This window comes from Nerophis lumbriciformis, linkage group LG24 (assembly GCF_033978685.3).
Source record: "Nerophis lumbriciformis linkage group LG24, RoL_Nlum_v2.1, whole genome shotgun sequence".
NCBI classification, from domain to species: domain Eukaryota; kingdom Metazoa; phylum Chordata; class Actinopteri; order Syngnathiformes; family Syngnathidae; genus Nerophis; species Nerophis lumbriciformis.
Window position 1 is genome coordinate 32,562,255 of NC_084571.2, and position 16,295 is coordinate 32,578,549.

General features: G+C 35.8%; 1 protein-coding gene across 1 annotated transcript in view; it reads left to right on the forward strand.

Annotated features, from left to right (window-relative positions):
- Positions 1 to 2,374: 2,374 nt before the first annotated feature.
- Positions 2,375 to 16,295, forward strand: part of hs3st4 (heparan sulfate (glucosamine) 3-O-sulfotransferase 4) — a 292,481-nt gene continuing 278,560 nt past the window's right edge. The window contains exon 1 of the mRNA XM_061981998.2: positions 2,375 to 3,502. Within this exon, the coding sequence (XP_061837982.2) occupies positions 2,952 to 3,502 (551 nt within the window). The 5' untranslated portion in view covers positions 2,375 to 2,951. The remainder of the gene's footprint in view (positions 3,503 to 16,295) is intronic.

Below are 16,295 nucleotides of genomic sequence, written 5' to 3' on the forward strand. Positions count from 1 at the left end.
ACGTTGGTGTAGAAAATGCTTTGGAGCATTCAACACAAAAAATAAATACATTTTGGTGTAGAAAGCCATAAGCATTCACACAATAATAAGAATCAATAGATGAATTTTGGTGTAGAAAACCATATGAGCATTCAAACAATAAGTAGATAAACGTTGGTGTAGAAAATGCTTTTGAGCATTCACACAATAAATAGATGAATTTTGGTGTAGAAAACCATATGTGTGAATGCTTTGGAGCATTCACACAATAATAAGAATAGATAGATGAATTTTGGTGCAGAAAATGCTTTTGAGCATTCCCACAATAAATAAATGCATTTTGGTGTGGAAAATGCTTTGGAGCATTCACACACTAAATAGATGAATTTTGGTGTAGAAAACCATGTGTGTGAATTCTTTGGAGCATTCACACAATAATAATAAATGTATTAATTCTGGTGTATAAAATCATATGTGTGAATGCTTTGAAGCATTCACACAATAATAAATAGATGCATTTTGGTGAAAAAAATCATATGTGTGAATGCTTTGGAACATTCACACAATAATAAATATATGAATGATGGTGTAGAAAATCATGTGTGTGAATGCTTTGGAGCATTCACACAATAATAAGAATAAATAGATAAATTTTTTTTGTAGAAAACCATATGAGCATTCACACAATAAGTAGCTGCATTGTGGTGTGGAAAATGCTTTGGAGCATTCACACAATAATAAGAATAAATAGATTAATTTTGGTGAAGAAAACCACATGAGCATTCACACAATAAGTAGATGAACTTTGTAGAAAATGTTTTGGAGTATTCACAAAATAATAATACATGGATTAATTTTGGTGTAGAAAACTGTATGTGTGAATGCTTTGGAGAATTCCCACAGTAATAATAATAAATAGATGAATTTTGGTGTAGAAACCCATATGAGCATTCACAGAATAATAAATAGATGAATTTTGGTGTAGAAAAACATATGTGTGAATGCTTTGGGGCATTCACACAATAATAAGAATCAATAGATGAATTTTGGTGTAGAAAACCATATGAGCATTCAAACAATAAGTAGATAAACGTTGGTGTAGAAAATGCTTTTGAGCATTCCCACAATGAATAAATGCATTTTGGTGTGGAAAATGCTTTGGAGCATTCACATACTAAATAGATTAATTTTGGTGTCGAAAACCATGTGTGTGAATGCTTTGGAGCATTCACACAATAATAATAAATGTATTAATTCTGGTGTATAAAACCATATGTGTGAATGCTTTGAAGCATTCACACAATAATAAATAGATGCATTTTGGTGAAAAAAATCATATGTGTGAATGCTTTGGAGCATTCATACATATATGAATGTTGGTGTAGAAAACCATGTGCGTGGATGCTTTGGAGCATTCACACAATAATTCATTTTGGTGTAGAAAACCATATGTGTGTATGTTTCAGAGCATTCACAATAATAACTAGATGGATTTTGGCGTAGAAAACCATTTGAGCATTCACACAATAAATAGATCAATTTTGGTGTAGAAAACCATATGTGTGAATGCTTTGGAGCATTCAAACAATAAATAGATACATTTTGGTTTAGAAAACCATATGAGTATTCACACAATAATAAATAGATGCATTTTGGTGAAGAAAATCATATGTGTGAATGCATTAGAGCATTCACATAATAATAAATATATGAATGTCGGTGTAGAAAACCATGTGTGGGAATGTTTTGGAGCATTCACACAATAAATAGTTTCATTTTGGTGTAGAAAACTATATGTGTGTATGTTTCAGAGCATTCACAATAATAAATAGCTACATTTTGGTGTAGAAAACCATATGAGCATTCACACCATAAATTGATGAATTTTGGTGTAGAAAACCATATGAGCATTCACACAATAAATAGATGCATTTTGGTGTGGAAAATGCTTTGGAGCATTCACACAATAATAATAATAAAGAGATGCATTTTGGTGTAGAAAATGCTTTGGAGCATTCACACAATAAATGATTAATAATAAAGACCAAAATGTTGCTGAATTTTTTTTTTGGTTCAGGGCCACACACAGCCTAGGGCCGGCCCTGCACGTGTAAGTGCTTCAACGGGACACCAGCAGGGAGCAGACAAGAGCTTTTGTGCACAATAACGTGCTTTAAAAAAAACAAAAAACAACAGCATGTTTTTTTGTTTTTTCCCCCCCTTTCCTAAACGGGGAGACTTTATCTATTGCAATAATGTCACGCAGCAGCTTTCTGAAACGAGAGCTTAAAAGGTGGCGCGCACACACAGTGAGTGAGTGAGTGAGTGAGTGAGTGAGTGAGTGCGCCTCGGACGCGCTCACGCTGCCAACACGCGCGTCCACAAGCAACGAGCGAGCAAGCGAGCAGGACGCGTTTTTTTTTTTTTGTGGCGCGTCTCCTCCGTCCAAACACGTGCAAGTTGAAAACAAAGGGGATTATTATTATTATTCATATTATTCATATTATTACTATATTTATTAGTATTGCACGGATTAGCGGCTGGTTCTGGACGGATGTGTTGCGCACGTGCAGAGAGGGAAACCACTCCGCCGAGCATCTTTTCTTCTTCTTCTCCTCCTGACTCTCTCATTTGGAAGGACGCCAGCCCTGACGATCCTTGCAAGTTGGCTCCAATAATTTGTGACATTGTCTGTCAGACATCAGTGAATCGATTCTTTAAAGAAGAAAAAAAATTGAACGATCCCTTCCCTCCTCCTCCTCCTCCTCCTCCTCCTCTTCTTCTTCTTCTCTTCCACTCACCACCTTCTTATAAATATGCGACCCGGCGTGCTCGGCTCGCCTCGGTCCATCCTCGGCATGCAGCAGGATATGATTCTTGCGGATTTTTGATCGTCTTCCTTTCTTGTCCATGCAAGACCCGGAGTGGAAACATGTCTGTCCACTTCTCTGAGAGGACCCCGGCTGTCAGAGATGGCATTCTGGTCCGGCACTTTCACCTCTAAAGTGCCCAGGAAAATCTTGTTCATGTTCACCCTGTCCCTGTCGGTCACCTACTTGTTCTACAGCTTGATGAGCTGCTACAACTCGCTCCAGTTCCCGCTGCAGGACAACTTTGCCTACCAGGCTCGGCTGGCCACCGAGGAGACCACTTTGGTGAGGGACCAACTTTACTCCACCTCGGCGGAGGCCGAGTTCACCCACAGGAGCACGGTGGTCTCCATCGTGCACCGGGATGAGGCGCTGGTGGAGGACGAGGAGGAGGAGGACCGCCATGCCCGGCCGCCGTCCGCCACCGAGGCCACGCGCCAGCGGGCGGTCAGCACCACGGAGGGCGACCTGCGGGTGAACTGCACCTCGGATTACGGCGAGAAGAAGCTCCCGCAAGCCATCATCATCGGGGTGAAGAAAGGCGGCACCCGGGCGCTGCTGGAGGCTCTCAGGGTGCACCCGGATGTCAGGGCGGTGGGGAACGAGCCGCACTTCTTCGACAGGAACTACGAGAAGGGTCTGGACTGGTACAGGTGAGGGCAGCCTTTGGGGTACGATGTCGGGGGGCCTGATATTAAGGGTTCCAATTTCCAATTGTGTGTGGGCTTCCTTTCACATTCCATAAACACGCAGGAAAGGCTAATTTAGTGTTACTCGATTATTGTCTTCAAGGTTTCTTTTTTTTATTTGAAATTCTCTTGAGAACCTGATATTTCTTTGCACAAAGCACCCTACTGGCACCTAGCTGGAGACGTGCGTATCGCTCAAGCATGCCTAAAGACACTTAAGTCCTACTACTGTTTCTTTTTTTGTTTGAAATTCTCTTGAGAACCTGATATTTATTTATTTGAACAAAGCACCCTACTGCCACCTAGCTGGAGAAGTGCGTATCGCTCAAGCATGCCTAAAGACACGTAAGTCCCCTCGGAGGGGCCTACTCCTGTTTCTTTATTTGTTTGAAATTCTCTTGAGAACCTGATATTTATTTTTTGGAACAAAGCACCCTACTGCCACCTAGCTGAATAAGTGCGTATCGCTCAAGCATGCCTAAAGACACTTAAGTCCCTCTCAGGGGGGGCCTATTCCTGGTCCTTTTTTTGTTTGAAATTCTCTTGAGAACCTGATATTTCTTTGCACAAAGCACCCTACTGGCACCTAGCTGGAGACGTGCGTATCGCTCAAGCATGCCTAAAGACACTTAAGTCCTACTACTGTTTCTTTTTTTGTTTGAAATTCTCTTGAGAACTTGATGTTTATTTATCTGCACAAAGCACCCTACTGCCACCTAGCTGAATAAGTGTGTATCACTCAAGCATGCCTAAAGACACGTAAGTCCCCTCAGAGGGGCCTACTCCCGTTTCTTTTTTGTTTGAAATTCTCTTGAAAACCTGATATTTATTTATCTGCACAAAGCACCCTACTGCCACCTAGCTGGAGAAATGCGTATCGCTCAAGCATGCCTAAAGACACGTAAGTCCCCTCAGAGGGGCCTACTCCTGTTTCTTTTTTTGTTTGAAATTCTCTTGAGAACCTGATATTTATTTATTTGAACAAAGCACCCTACTGCCACCTAGCTGAATAAGTGCGTATCGCTCAAGCATGCCTAAAGACATCTAAGTCCCCTCAGAGGGGCCTACTCCTGTTTCTTTTTTTGTATGAAATTCTCTTGAAAACCTGATATTTATTTATCTGCACAAAGCACCCTACTGGCACCTAGCTGGTGACCTGCGTATCGCTCAAGCATGCCTAAAGACACTTAAGTCCCCTCAGGGGGGCATACTCCTGTCTCTTTTTTTATTTGAAAATCTCTTGAGAACCTGATGTTTATTTCTTTGCACAAAGCACCCTACTGCCACCTAGCTGGAGACGTGCGTATCGCTCAAGCATGCCTAAAGACACTTAAGTCCCCTCAGAGAGGCCTACTCCTGTTTCTTTTTTTGTTTGAAATTCTCTTGAGAACCTGATATTCTTTTATTTGCACAAAGCACCCTACTGCCACCTAGCTGGAGAAGTGCGTATCGCTCAAGCATACCTAAAGACATTTAAGTCCCTTCAGGGGGGCCTACTCCTGTTTCTTTATTTGTTTGAAATTCTCTTGAGAACCTGATATTTATTTATTTGAACAAAGCACCCTACTGCCACCTCGCTGGAGACGTGCGTATCGCTCACGCATGCCTAAAGACACTGAATATCCCCCTAGTGGGGCCTACTCTTCACATTAGGTGGTATATGTGTGTACATCTCTGGGTAATAAAAGGTACCAACGGTTACCTTGTAGTCCATTTGGGGTTATAGGTAAATGAATGTAGTTTTATTCCGTCGAATACCGTCTTGGGACTAGGAAGATACTGTGAAAAGTTCTGTTTTTATTGATAACTATACAACTTGGGGAACATGTTTGTACTAGAAAAGTCATAAACTGTTTCCTTAAAGTCCAATATTTTGGCATTAGGTGGTATATGTGTGTACATATCTGGGTATTAAAAGGTACCAGCGGTTACTTTGTAGTCTAATTGGGGGGTATAAGTAAAAGATTGTGGTTTTATACCGTCAAATACTGTCTTGGGACTAGGGAGATGCTCTGAAAAGTTCTGTTTTTATTGATAATTATACAACTTGGGAACATACTGGAACATGTTTGTACTAGCAAAGTCATAAACAGTTACCTTAAAATCCAATATTTTGGCATTAGGTGGTATATGTGTGTACATCTCTGGGTACTAAAAGGTACCAACGGATACCTTGTAGTCCATTTGGGGGGTATAGGTAAATGATTGTAGTTTTATTCCGTCGAATACCGTCTTGGGACTAGGGAGATACTCTGAAAAGTTCTGTTTTTATTGATAATTATACAACTTGGGAACATACTGGAACATGTTTGTACTAGCAAAGTCATAAACAGTTACCTTAAAGTCCAATATTTTGGCATTAGGTGGTATATGTGTGTACATCTCTGGGTACTAAAAGGTACCAACGGATACCTTGTAGTCCATTTGGGGGGTATAGGTAAATGATTGTAGTTTTATTCCGTCGAATACCGTCTTGGGACTAGGGAGATACTCTGAAAAGTTCTGTTTTTATTGATAATTATACAACTTGGGAACATACTGGAACATGTTTGTACTGGAAAAGTCATAAACTGTTACTTTAAAGTCCAATATTTTGGCATTAGATGGTATATGTGTGTACATCTCTGGGTACTAAGGTACCAATGGTTACCTTGTAGTCCATTTGGGGGGTATAGGTAAATGATTGTAGTTTTATACCGTCGAATACCGTCTAGAGACTAGGGAGATACTGTGAAAAGTTCTGTTTTTATTGATAATTATACAACTTGGGAACATACTGCAACATGTTTGTACTAGAAAAGTCACAAATTGTTACCTTAAAGTCCAATATTTTGGAATTAGGTGGTATATGTGTGTACATCTCTGGGTAGTCCAATCCGAGGGTATAGGTAAATTATTGTAGTTTTAGGAGAATATCGTCTGGGGACTAGGGTGATACCCTGAAAAGTTCCACTTTTATTGACTCTTTTACAACGTGGGAACACACTTTCAGCTCTCGAAAAAACACAGCAGTAGTCAAGTTTAAGTCCAATAATTATCAGAATGTTGCATCACAACGTTGAATTAGGTCCTGACTCAACGTTGAAACATAATGCTTTTTGACAACGTTTATTTAATATCAGGTCGTGACGTGGATTTGACCATTGAAATATGGTCATTTTTCAACCGACAACGTGGATCCAACGTTAGACATCAACGTTGTCTCAAGTTACATTAAAGTTTGTCTAAGTCTAAGTCTAAGTCTAAGTCTATATCTTATGTGTGACTGCCATCATATTGCAGTCTACACGTATCACTTATGTGCGACTGCCATCATTTTGCTGTCTACCCGTATCTCCTATGTGTGACTGCCATCATATTGCAGTCTACCCGTATCTCTTATATGTGACTGCCATCATATTGCCGTTTACCTGTATCTCTTATGTGTGACTGCCATCATATTACAGTCTACACGTATCTCTTATATGTGTCTGCCATCATATTGCAGTCAACATGTATCTCTTATGTGTGACTGCCATCTACTGGTCACACTTATCATTACACCATGTACCAAATAAAATAGCTTCGAGGTCGGTAAGCGAAACCATAATCATTCCGTACATTAGGCGCACCGGGTTATAAGGCGCACTGTTGAGTTTTTTTTTTTTTTTTTAATAATGGATTTTAGGTGTGCCTTATAGTCCGTGTGTTATTTTGTTGTTGGAAAATGTGCAACCTGGCCAATAAATAGCCTTAAAATGGTAAATTTGTGTCAAACTTGCAAGCAAACATGATTGCTATATCGCTGGCAGAATATCCCATTATATCATATTGCAAGTTACTCAGGCCTACTAAATAAAGCAACACAATAATGCCTGCACAAAGCCTCGCATGTCATTTAAATACAAAGTAGATAGTTTCACACCGTGCTAGTCCTTTTAATCCTATTGTCTCTTTAATCCTCTACAGGATGTCCAACCTGTTTCTTAGCATCTGACATCCTGTTTTACAAAAGTTGAGGGAACGCTCTTTCCTACCAGTGTGTGTGTGTGTGTGTGTGTGTGTGTGTGTGTGTGTGTGTGTGTGTGTGTGTGTGTGTGTGTCTCTACGCCGCCTTTCATCAGCCGCTAATGCAGCTGACATTCACTCTGACTGCAGCTTTATTAGCCCCCAAAAAAAGAAGCTTATTTATCATCTGCAGTGTTTGTGTGGTAAAAGGACAAGAAAAAACCCCCCAAAAAAATCAATTTGAGGGTTCGTCCGTGGTCAGTCGGTCACGGCTCACTCGGAGGCCGCTGGCGCATAATGATGTCGGACCGTGGGAATTCTACCTTTTTGCTAATGGGAGTCGATGAGAGCGTCTCGGTGCTGGTCCAGCATCTGTTTCCGCGCCTTGGGATTTTTTTTGGCGCCGTCGTCGAGCTTCTGTTTCGTGCTCGACGACAAGTACAAAGTTGGGAAATTGTGTTAGATGTAAATATAAACGGAATACAATGATTTGCAAATCCTTTGCAACCCATATTCACTACAAAGACAAGATATTTGATGTTCAAACTCATAAACTTTATTATTTTTTTTGCAAATAAAAAATAACTTAGAATTTCACGGCTGCAACATGTGCCAAAGTAGTTGGGAAAGGGCATGTTCACCACTGTGTTACATCACCTTTTCTTTTAACAACACTCAATAAACGATTGGGAACTGAGGAAACTAATTGTTTTGACAGTAGAATTCTTTCCCATTCTTGTTTCATGTAGAGCTTCAGTCGTTCAAGTCGTATTTTACGCTTCATAATGCGCCACACATTTTTGACGGGACAGGTCTGGACTGCAGGCGGACCAGGAGAGTACCCGCACTCTTTTTTTTACCAAGCCACGCTGTTGTAACACGTGCTGAATGTGGCTTGGTATTGTCTTGCTGAAATAAGCAGGGGCGTCCATGAAAAAGACGGCGCTCAGATGGCAGCATATGTTGTTCCAAAACCTGTATGTACCTTTCAGCATTAATGGTACTGTTTTTCCATTTACCGTAAAATGTTGTAAAATAAATAAATAAAAAAAACTATATTTTACAGTAAAATTTTGTAAATGTAAAGTTTTTGCTGTCAAATCGACAGTCTACTTTAATAGTATCTAATATTGCAACAAATATTACAGTATATTATCATGCTTTCCAAACATGTTTTTGTCTAAATAAAAATAAACAAAAATACTTAACTTTACAGCAAACTACCCATCAAATTAATACAAATAAAATTTTATGTTGTTCTTTACAGCATATTACTGTAAATAAATAAAAAAACTACTACCGGTTTTTGTGTTAAAATTCTGTTGACTGAGCTGCCAGTTTCTGACTGTAAAATCTACGGTTGTTTTTTTAAAATTTGTTTTTAACGGTATAAAAACTGGCAGCTAAGTTGCCAGAATAAAAAAAAAACTTGTACTGTTTTTCCATTAACAATATCATTTTGTAAAAAAACAATGTACATTTTCCACAAAAATTCTGGTAACTAAGCTGCCAGCTTTTTCCGTAAACCCCGTCCCCCAAAAAACAGTGTTACCGTTTTTCCATTTACCGTAAAATGTTGTAAAAAATATTTAAAAAAATTTTTTTTACAGTAACATTTTGTAAATGTAAAGTTTTTACTGTAAAATCGACAGTCTACTTTAATAGTATCCAATATTGCAACAAATATTACAGTATATTATCATGCTTTCCAAACATGTTTTTGTCTAAAAAACAATAAACAAAAATTCTTAACTTTACAGCAAACTACCAATCAAATTAATAAAAATAAAATGTTACGTTGTTCTTTACAGCATATTACTGTAAATTTAAGAAAAACTACTATCGGTTTTTGTGTTAAAATTCTGTTGACTGTTTTTAACGGTGTAATTACTGTAAATGGAAAGACGGTACATTTGTTTTTACGGTAGGAAAACTGGCAGCTAAGTTCCCAGAATAAAAAAATAACTTGTACTGTTTTTCCATTAAAAAGGCCTTAGTGGCCACATGCGTGGACAGCACCTTTTAGCTCTTATTTCCAAAATTGTGTACGCTACTGAATCGGGGTTTTATGGCCACTTATGTGGACACTTATACTGCCATCTGGTGGTGTCAGAAGAGTATAACATACAATGGATTTTGGAAAAAAAAGTGTAAAAATAAGAATTAGCATGTCACTAAACATGAAGTCATGAAACATGAAGTACACTTTTGTGTACTTATGGACTAAGTACATCATATCAAAAGATGAATCTTAGCTTTTATTCTAGTTAGGATCCAATAAGCCCAAATAGCAAAGATAAATAAAAAAAAAGCATGTAAACAAACAGCTTGGGCCTTAAGAGGTTAACCTGTTATGTTATAAAAAACAATGCCAATTTAAACACTAAAATTCTGGCAACTAAGCTGCCAGCTTTTTCCCTAAATCCCCCACCCCAAAGAAAACAAAAAACAGTAGTATTGTTTTTCCATTTACCGTAAATTGTTGTAGACCCCTCCCTCCAAAAAACCCCCACTCTTTTACAGTAAAATCTTGTGAATGTAAAGTTTTTACTGTAAAATCGACAGTCTACTTTAATAGTATCCAATATTGCAACAGATATTACAGTATATTATCATGCTTTCCCAACATGTTTTTGTCTAAATAAAAATAAACAAAAATACTTAACTTTACAGCAAACTACCCATCAAATTAATAAAAATGACAATACATTTTACATTGTTATTTACAGCATAATACTGTAAATTTAAAAAAACTACTAGTGTTTTTTGCGTTAAAATTCTGTTGACTGAGCTGCCAGTTTTTGACTGTAAAATCTACGGTTGTTGTTTTTAACGGTGTATTTACTGTAAATGGAAAGACAGTACATTTGTTTTTACGGTAGCAAAACCGGCAGTTAAGTTGCCAGAATAAAAACAATTAAATGGTACTGTTTTTCCATTAACAATATCATGTTGTAAAAAAATGTTTACATTTAAACACACAAATTCTGGCAACTAAGCTGCCGGCTTTTTCCCTAAACCCCCCCAAAAAACAGTGGCATTGTTTTTCCATTTACGGTAAAATGTTGTAAAAAAAAACACAACCCCCAAAAAATACTATATATTACAGTAAAATGTTGTAAATGTAAAGTTTTTACTGTAAAATCAACAGTCTACTTTAATAGTATCCAATATTGCAACAAATATTACAGTCTATAATCATGCTTTCCAAACAAGTTTTTGTCCAAATAAAAATAAACAAAAATATACTTAACTTTACAGCAAACTACCCATCAAATTAATACAAATTTAATTTTTCTTTACAGCATATTACTGTAAATTGAAAAAAAAACTACGTTTTTTTTGTGTTAAAATTTTGTTGACTGAGCTGCCAGTTTTTGACCATAAAATCTACAGTTTTTAAATGATGTATTACTGTAAATGGAAAGACGGTACACTTGTTTTTACGGTATAAAAACTGGCAGCTAAGTTGCCAGAATAAAAAAATAACTTGTACTCTTTTTCCATTAACAATATTATGTTGTAAAAAACAAAGTCAATTTAACACAACAATTCTGGCAACAAAGCTGCCAGCTTCCCCCCCCCCCCAAAAAAAACAAACAAAAAAACAGTGGTATTTTTTTTTCCTTTACCGTAAAATGTTGTAAAGAAAAACAAAAATACTATTTTACAGTAACATTTTGTAAATGTAAAGTTTTTACTGTAAAATCGACAGTCTACTTTAATAGTATCCAATATTGCAACAGATATATTATCATACTTTCCAAACATGTTTTTGTCTAAATAAAAATACTTCACTTTACAGCAAACTACCCATCAAATTAATAAAAATGAAACTTTTACAATGTTCTTTAATGCATATTACTGTTAAAAATAATAATAAAATACTACTGTTTTTGCGTTAATTTTGTTGACTGAGCTGGCAGTTTTTGACTGTAAAATATACGCTTTATGTATTTGTTTTTGCGGTACAAAAACTGGCAGCTAAGTTGCCATAACAACAAAATAACTTGTACTGTTTTACCATTAACAATATCATGTTGTAAAAAACAATGTACATTTTCCACAAAAATTCTGGTAACTGAGCTGACAGTTTTTCCCGTAAAACCCCTCCCCCAAAGAACAGTGGTACCGTTTTTCCATTAACCGTAAAATGTTATAAAAAATAAAAAAAATACACTATTTTCCAGTAAAATGTTGTAAATGTAAAGTTTTTACTGTAAAATAGACAGTCTACTTTAATAGTATCCAAAATTGCAACAAATATTACAGTATATTATCATGCTTTCCAAACATGTTATTGTCTAAATAAAAATAAACAAAAATACTTAACTTTACAGCAAACTACCCATCAAATTAATAAAAATAAAATGTTATGTTGTTCTTTACAGCATATTACTGTAAATTGAAAAAAATCTACTACCTGTTTTTGCGTTAAAATTCTGTTGACTGAGCTACTAGTTTTTGACTGTAAAATCTACGTTTGTTGTTTTTAACGGTGTATTTACTGTAAATGGAAAGACGGGACATTTGTTTTTACGGTAAGAAAACTGGCAGCTAAGTTGCCAGAATAAAAAAATAACTTGTACTGTTTTTCCATTAAAAAGGCCTTAGTGGCCACATGCGTGGACAGCACCTTTTAGCTCTTATTTCCAAAATTGTGTACGCTACTGAATCGGGGTTTTATGGCCTCATATGTGGACACTTATACTGCCATCTGGTGGTGTCAGGAGAGTATAACATACAATGGATTTTGGAAAAAAAAGTGTAAAAATAAGAATTAACATGTCACTAAACATGAAGTACACATTAGTGTACTTATGGACTAAGTACATCATATCAAAAGATGAATCTTAGTTTTTATTCTAGTTAGGATCCAAAAAGCCCAAATAGCAAAGATACATAAAAAAAGCATGTAAACAAACAGCTTGGGCCTTAAGAGGTTAACCTCTTATGTTATAAAAAACAATGTCAATTTAAACACTAAAATTCTGGCAACTAAGCTGCCAGCTTTTTCCCTAAATCCCCCCCCGCCAAAAAAAACAAAAAACAGTGTTATTGTTTTTTCATTTACCGTAAAATGTTGTAGACCCCGCCCCCCCCAAAAAAACACTCTTTTACAGTAAAATGTTGTGAATGTAAGGTTTTTACTGTAAAATCGACAGCCTACTTTAATAGTATCCAATATTGCAACAAATATTACAGTATATTATCATGCTTTCCCAGCATGCTTTTGTCTAAATAAAAATAAACAAAAATACTTAACTTTACAGCAAACTACCCATCAAATTAATAAAAATGACAATACATTTTACGTTGTTATTTACAGCATAATACTGTAAATTTAAAAAAACTACTAGTGTTTTTTGCGTTAAAATTTTGTTGACTGAGCTGCCAGATTTTGACTGCAAATTCTACGGTTGTTGTTTTTAACGGTGTCTTTACTGTACCGTAAATGGAAAGACGGTACATTTGTTTTTACGGTAGCAAAACCGGCAGTTAAGTTGCCAGAATAAAAAAAAAAAAAAAGGACTGTTTTTCCATTAACAATATCATGTTGTAAAAATGTTTTTACATTTAAACACACAAATTCTGGCAACTAAGCTACCAACTTTTTCCCTAAACCCCCCCAAAGAACAGTGGTATTGTTTTTCCATTTACCGTAAAATGTTGTAAAAAAAAACAAAAACCCAAAAAAACACTATATTTTACAGTAAAATGTTGTAAATGTAAAGTTTTTACTGTAAAATCGACAGTCTACTTTAATAGTATCCAATATTGCAACAAATATTACAGTCTATTATCATGCTTTCCCAACATGTTTTTGTCTAAATAAAATTAAACAAAAATATACTTAACTTTACAACAAACTACCCAACAAATTAATAAAAATGACATTTTCCTTTACAGCATATTACTGTAAATTGAAAAAAACTACAGTTTTTTGCGTTAAAATTTTGTTGACTGAGCTGCCAGTTTTTGACTGTAAAATCTACAGTTGTTTTGTGTATTACTGTAAATTTTCAGGGTATAAAAACTGGCAGCTAAGTTGCCAGAATAATATTTTTTTTTTTACTGTTTTTCCATTAACAATATCATGTTGGAAAAACCACAAAAACACAAAAATTTTGGCAGCTTACGTAAACCCTCCCAAAAAAACAGTGGTCCTATTTTTCCATTTACCGTAAAATGTTGTAAAAAAAAACAAAAAAAACCCAGAAAACACTATATTTTACAGTAAAAGTTTTTACTGTCAAATCGACAGTCTACTTTAATAGTATCCAATATTGCAACAAATATTACAGTATATTATAATGCTTTCCAAACTTGTTTTTGTATAAATAAAAATAAACAAAAATATACTTAAATTTACAGAAAACTACCCATCAAATTAATAACAATTATATTTTATGTTGTTCTTTACAGCATATTACTATGAATTGAAAAAAACTATTACCGTTGCGTTAAAATTCTGTTAACTGAGCTGCCAATTTTTGACGGTAAAATCTACAGTTGTTGTTTTAACGGTGTATTTACTGTACATGGAAAGACGGTACATTTGTTTTTACGGTAGAAAAACTGGCAGCTAAGTTGCCAGAATAATTTTTTTTTTTTTTACTGTTTTTCCATTAACAATATCATGTTGTAAAAACCAATGTAAATTTAACACAAAAATGTAACTAAGCTGCCAGCTTTTTCCTTTTTATGTTGTTCTTTACAGCATTTTACTGTTAATTGAAAAAAAAAATACTACCAGTTTTTGCGTTAAAATTCTGTTAACTGAGCTGCCAATTTTTGACTGTAAAATCTACAGTTGTTGTTTTTAACGGTGTATTTACTGTACATGGAAAGACGGTACATTTGTTTTTACGGTAGAAAAACTGGCAGCTAAGTTGCTAGAATATTTTTTTATTTTTTTTACTGTTTTTCCATGTTGTAAAAACCAATGTAAATTTAACACAAAAATTCTGGTAACTAAGCTGCCAGCTTTTTCCTTTTTATGTTGTTCTTTACAGCATTTTACTGTAAATTGAAAAAAAATGCTACCAGTTTTTGCGTTAAAATTCTATTGACTGAGCTGGCAGTTTTTGACTGTAAAATCTACGGTTGTTGTTTTTAACGGTGTATTTACTGTAAATGGAAAGACGGTACATTTGTTTTTACGGTAGAAAAACTGGCAGCCAAGTTGCCAGAATAAAAAAAAAAAAAGAATTGTACTGTTTTCCCATTAACAATATAATGTTGTAAAAACCAGGTTTTAACACAAAACCTACCAAAAAACAGTGGTACTGTTTTTCCATTTACCGTAAAATGTTGTAAAATAATAAAAAAATAAAATAAATAAAAAACACTATATTTTATAGTAAAATTTTGTAAATGTAAAGTTTTTAGTGTAAAATCCAGAGTCTACTTAAAACAATTTATATAATTAAAAATTAAATTCAGATGCAAATTCATACATTTACTGTTACAAGCCTGATGGCACGATGTGGCCCTCAATGAAAACCAGTTTGACATCCCTGCTTTAATCAATCGAGTCAGTGTCAGCATCACGTTGCAAAAGAAGAAAATAAATGTTGTGTTATCACGAGAAAGACAAATATTATTTGTAAATGATGCATTTATAAATCTCCTCTTGGCCTAACACGCTCTTAACGCACGTGGGATTAAGGCCACTGACAGATGTTTTGCCGCCATTTGACATTGGCGCCGGTCAAGCAAACTTGCCGTTAATTTGAGGCGCTAACACCTGCTGCACACTTGGACGCCTACGAGGAGCGGCAAGGAGGTGATTTATCAGGCGTTATCTATGGAGGGAGCGTGTGGGCTGGGTCACTTTGAAAGAAGAGAGGAGCGGAATACAGCAGGAAAAAAACCTGCAAAAAAAAAGTGAAATTTGATGTTCTTCAATTCTCCTCATTTTATCACAATAGTAAGTCTTAACTCCCTGGAGCTTTTTCAAAAATGAATGAAAATGGAAAAAGAGAAATATAATTTTCGTTTTAATATGGTTTCTGTAGGAGAACAAACATGACACAAACCGAAATCCCACTGTTTATGTTATACATGCTTCACTTATGAGAGTATTGGGCGAGCGCCGTTTTGTCCTATTTTCGTCAATTCTTGAACCCACCGTAGTTTGTTTGCATGCACAGCTTTCTCCGTCGCTGCCACAGAAAGACGTGTTTTATGCCACTCCTCCTCGGTCTCATTTTGTCCACCAAACGTTTTATACTGTGCGTTAATGCACAAAAGGTGTGCTTTGTTGATGTTATTGACTTGTTTGGTGAGCTAATCGGGTATATTTGGTCATCAGCGCATGACTGCAAGCTAATCGATGCTAACATGCTATTTAGGCTAGCTGTATGTACATATTGCATCATTATGCCTCGTTTGTAGGTATATTTTAGCTTTTTTTGACTGATTGAAGCTTTTATTAGTAGAATGCACAGTATAGTACATATTCCGTACAATTGACCACTAAATGGTAACACCCAAATACGACTTTCAACTTGTTTAAGTTGAAAAGTCCACGCAAATCAATTCATGGTAATTCAATTTCCTTTACTTATGTCCTCTGTGTATTTAATTTATGTTTGCATGTCTCATGGCACATTATCTGTATGTAATATTGGCTGCATGTCGGATAGTTGTTTGCGTGCCATGTTGTTCCAGACCACAGCAAACGTTACCCAGCTTGCAAAGATTGTAATAAATCCATTAGACGAAGACAGCCTGCCGTTTCCTTTAACTTGGACACACACATCTA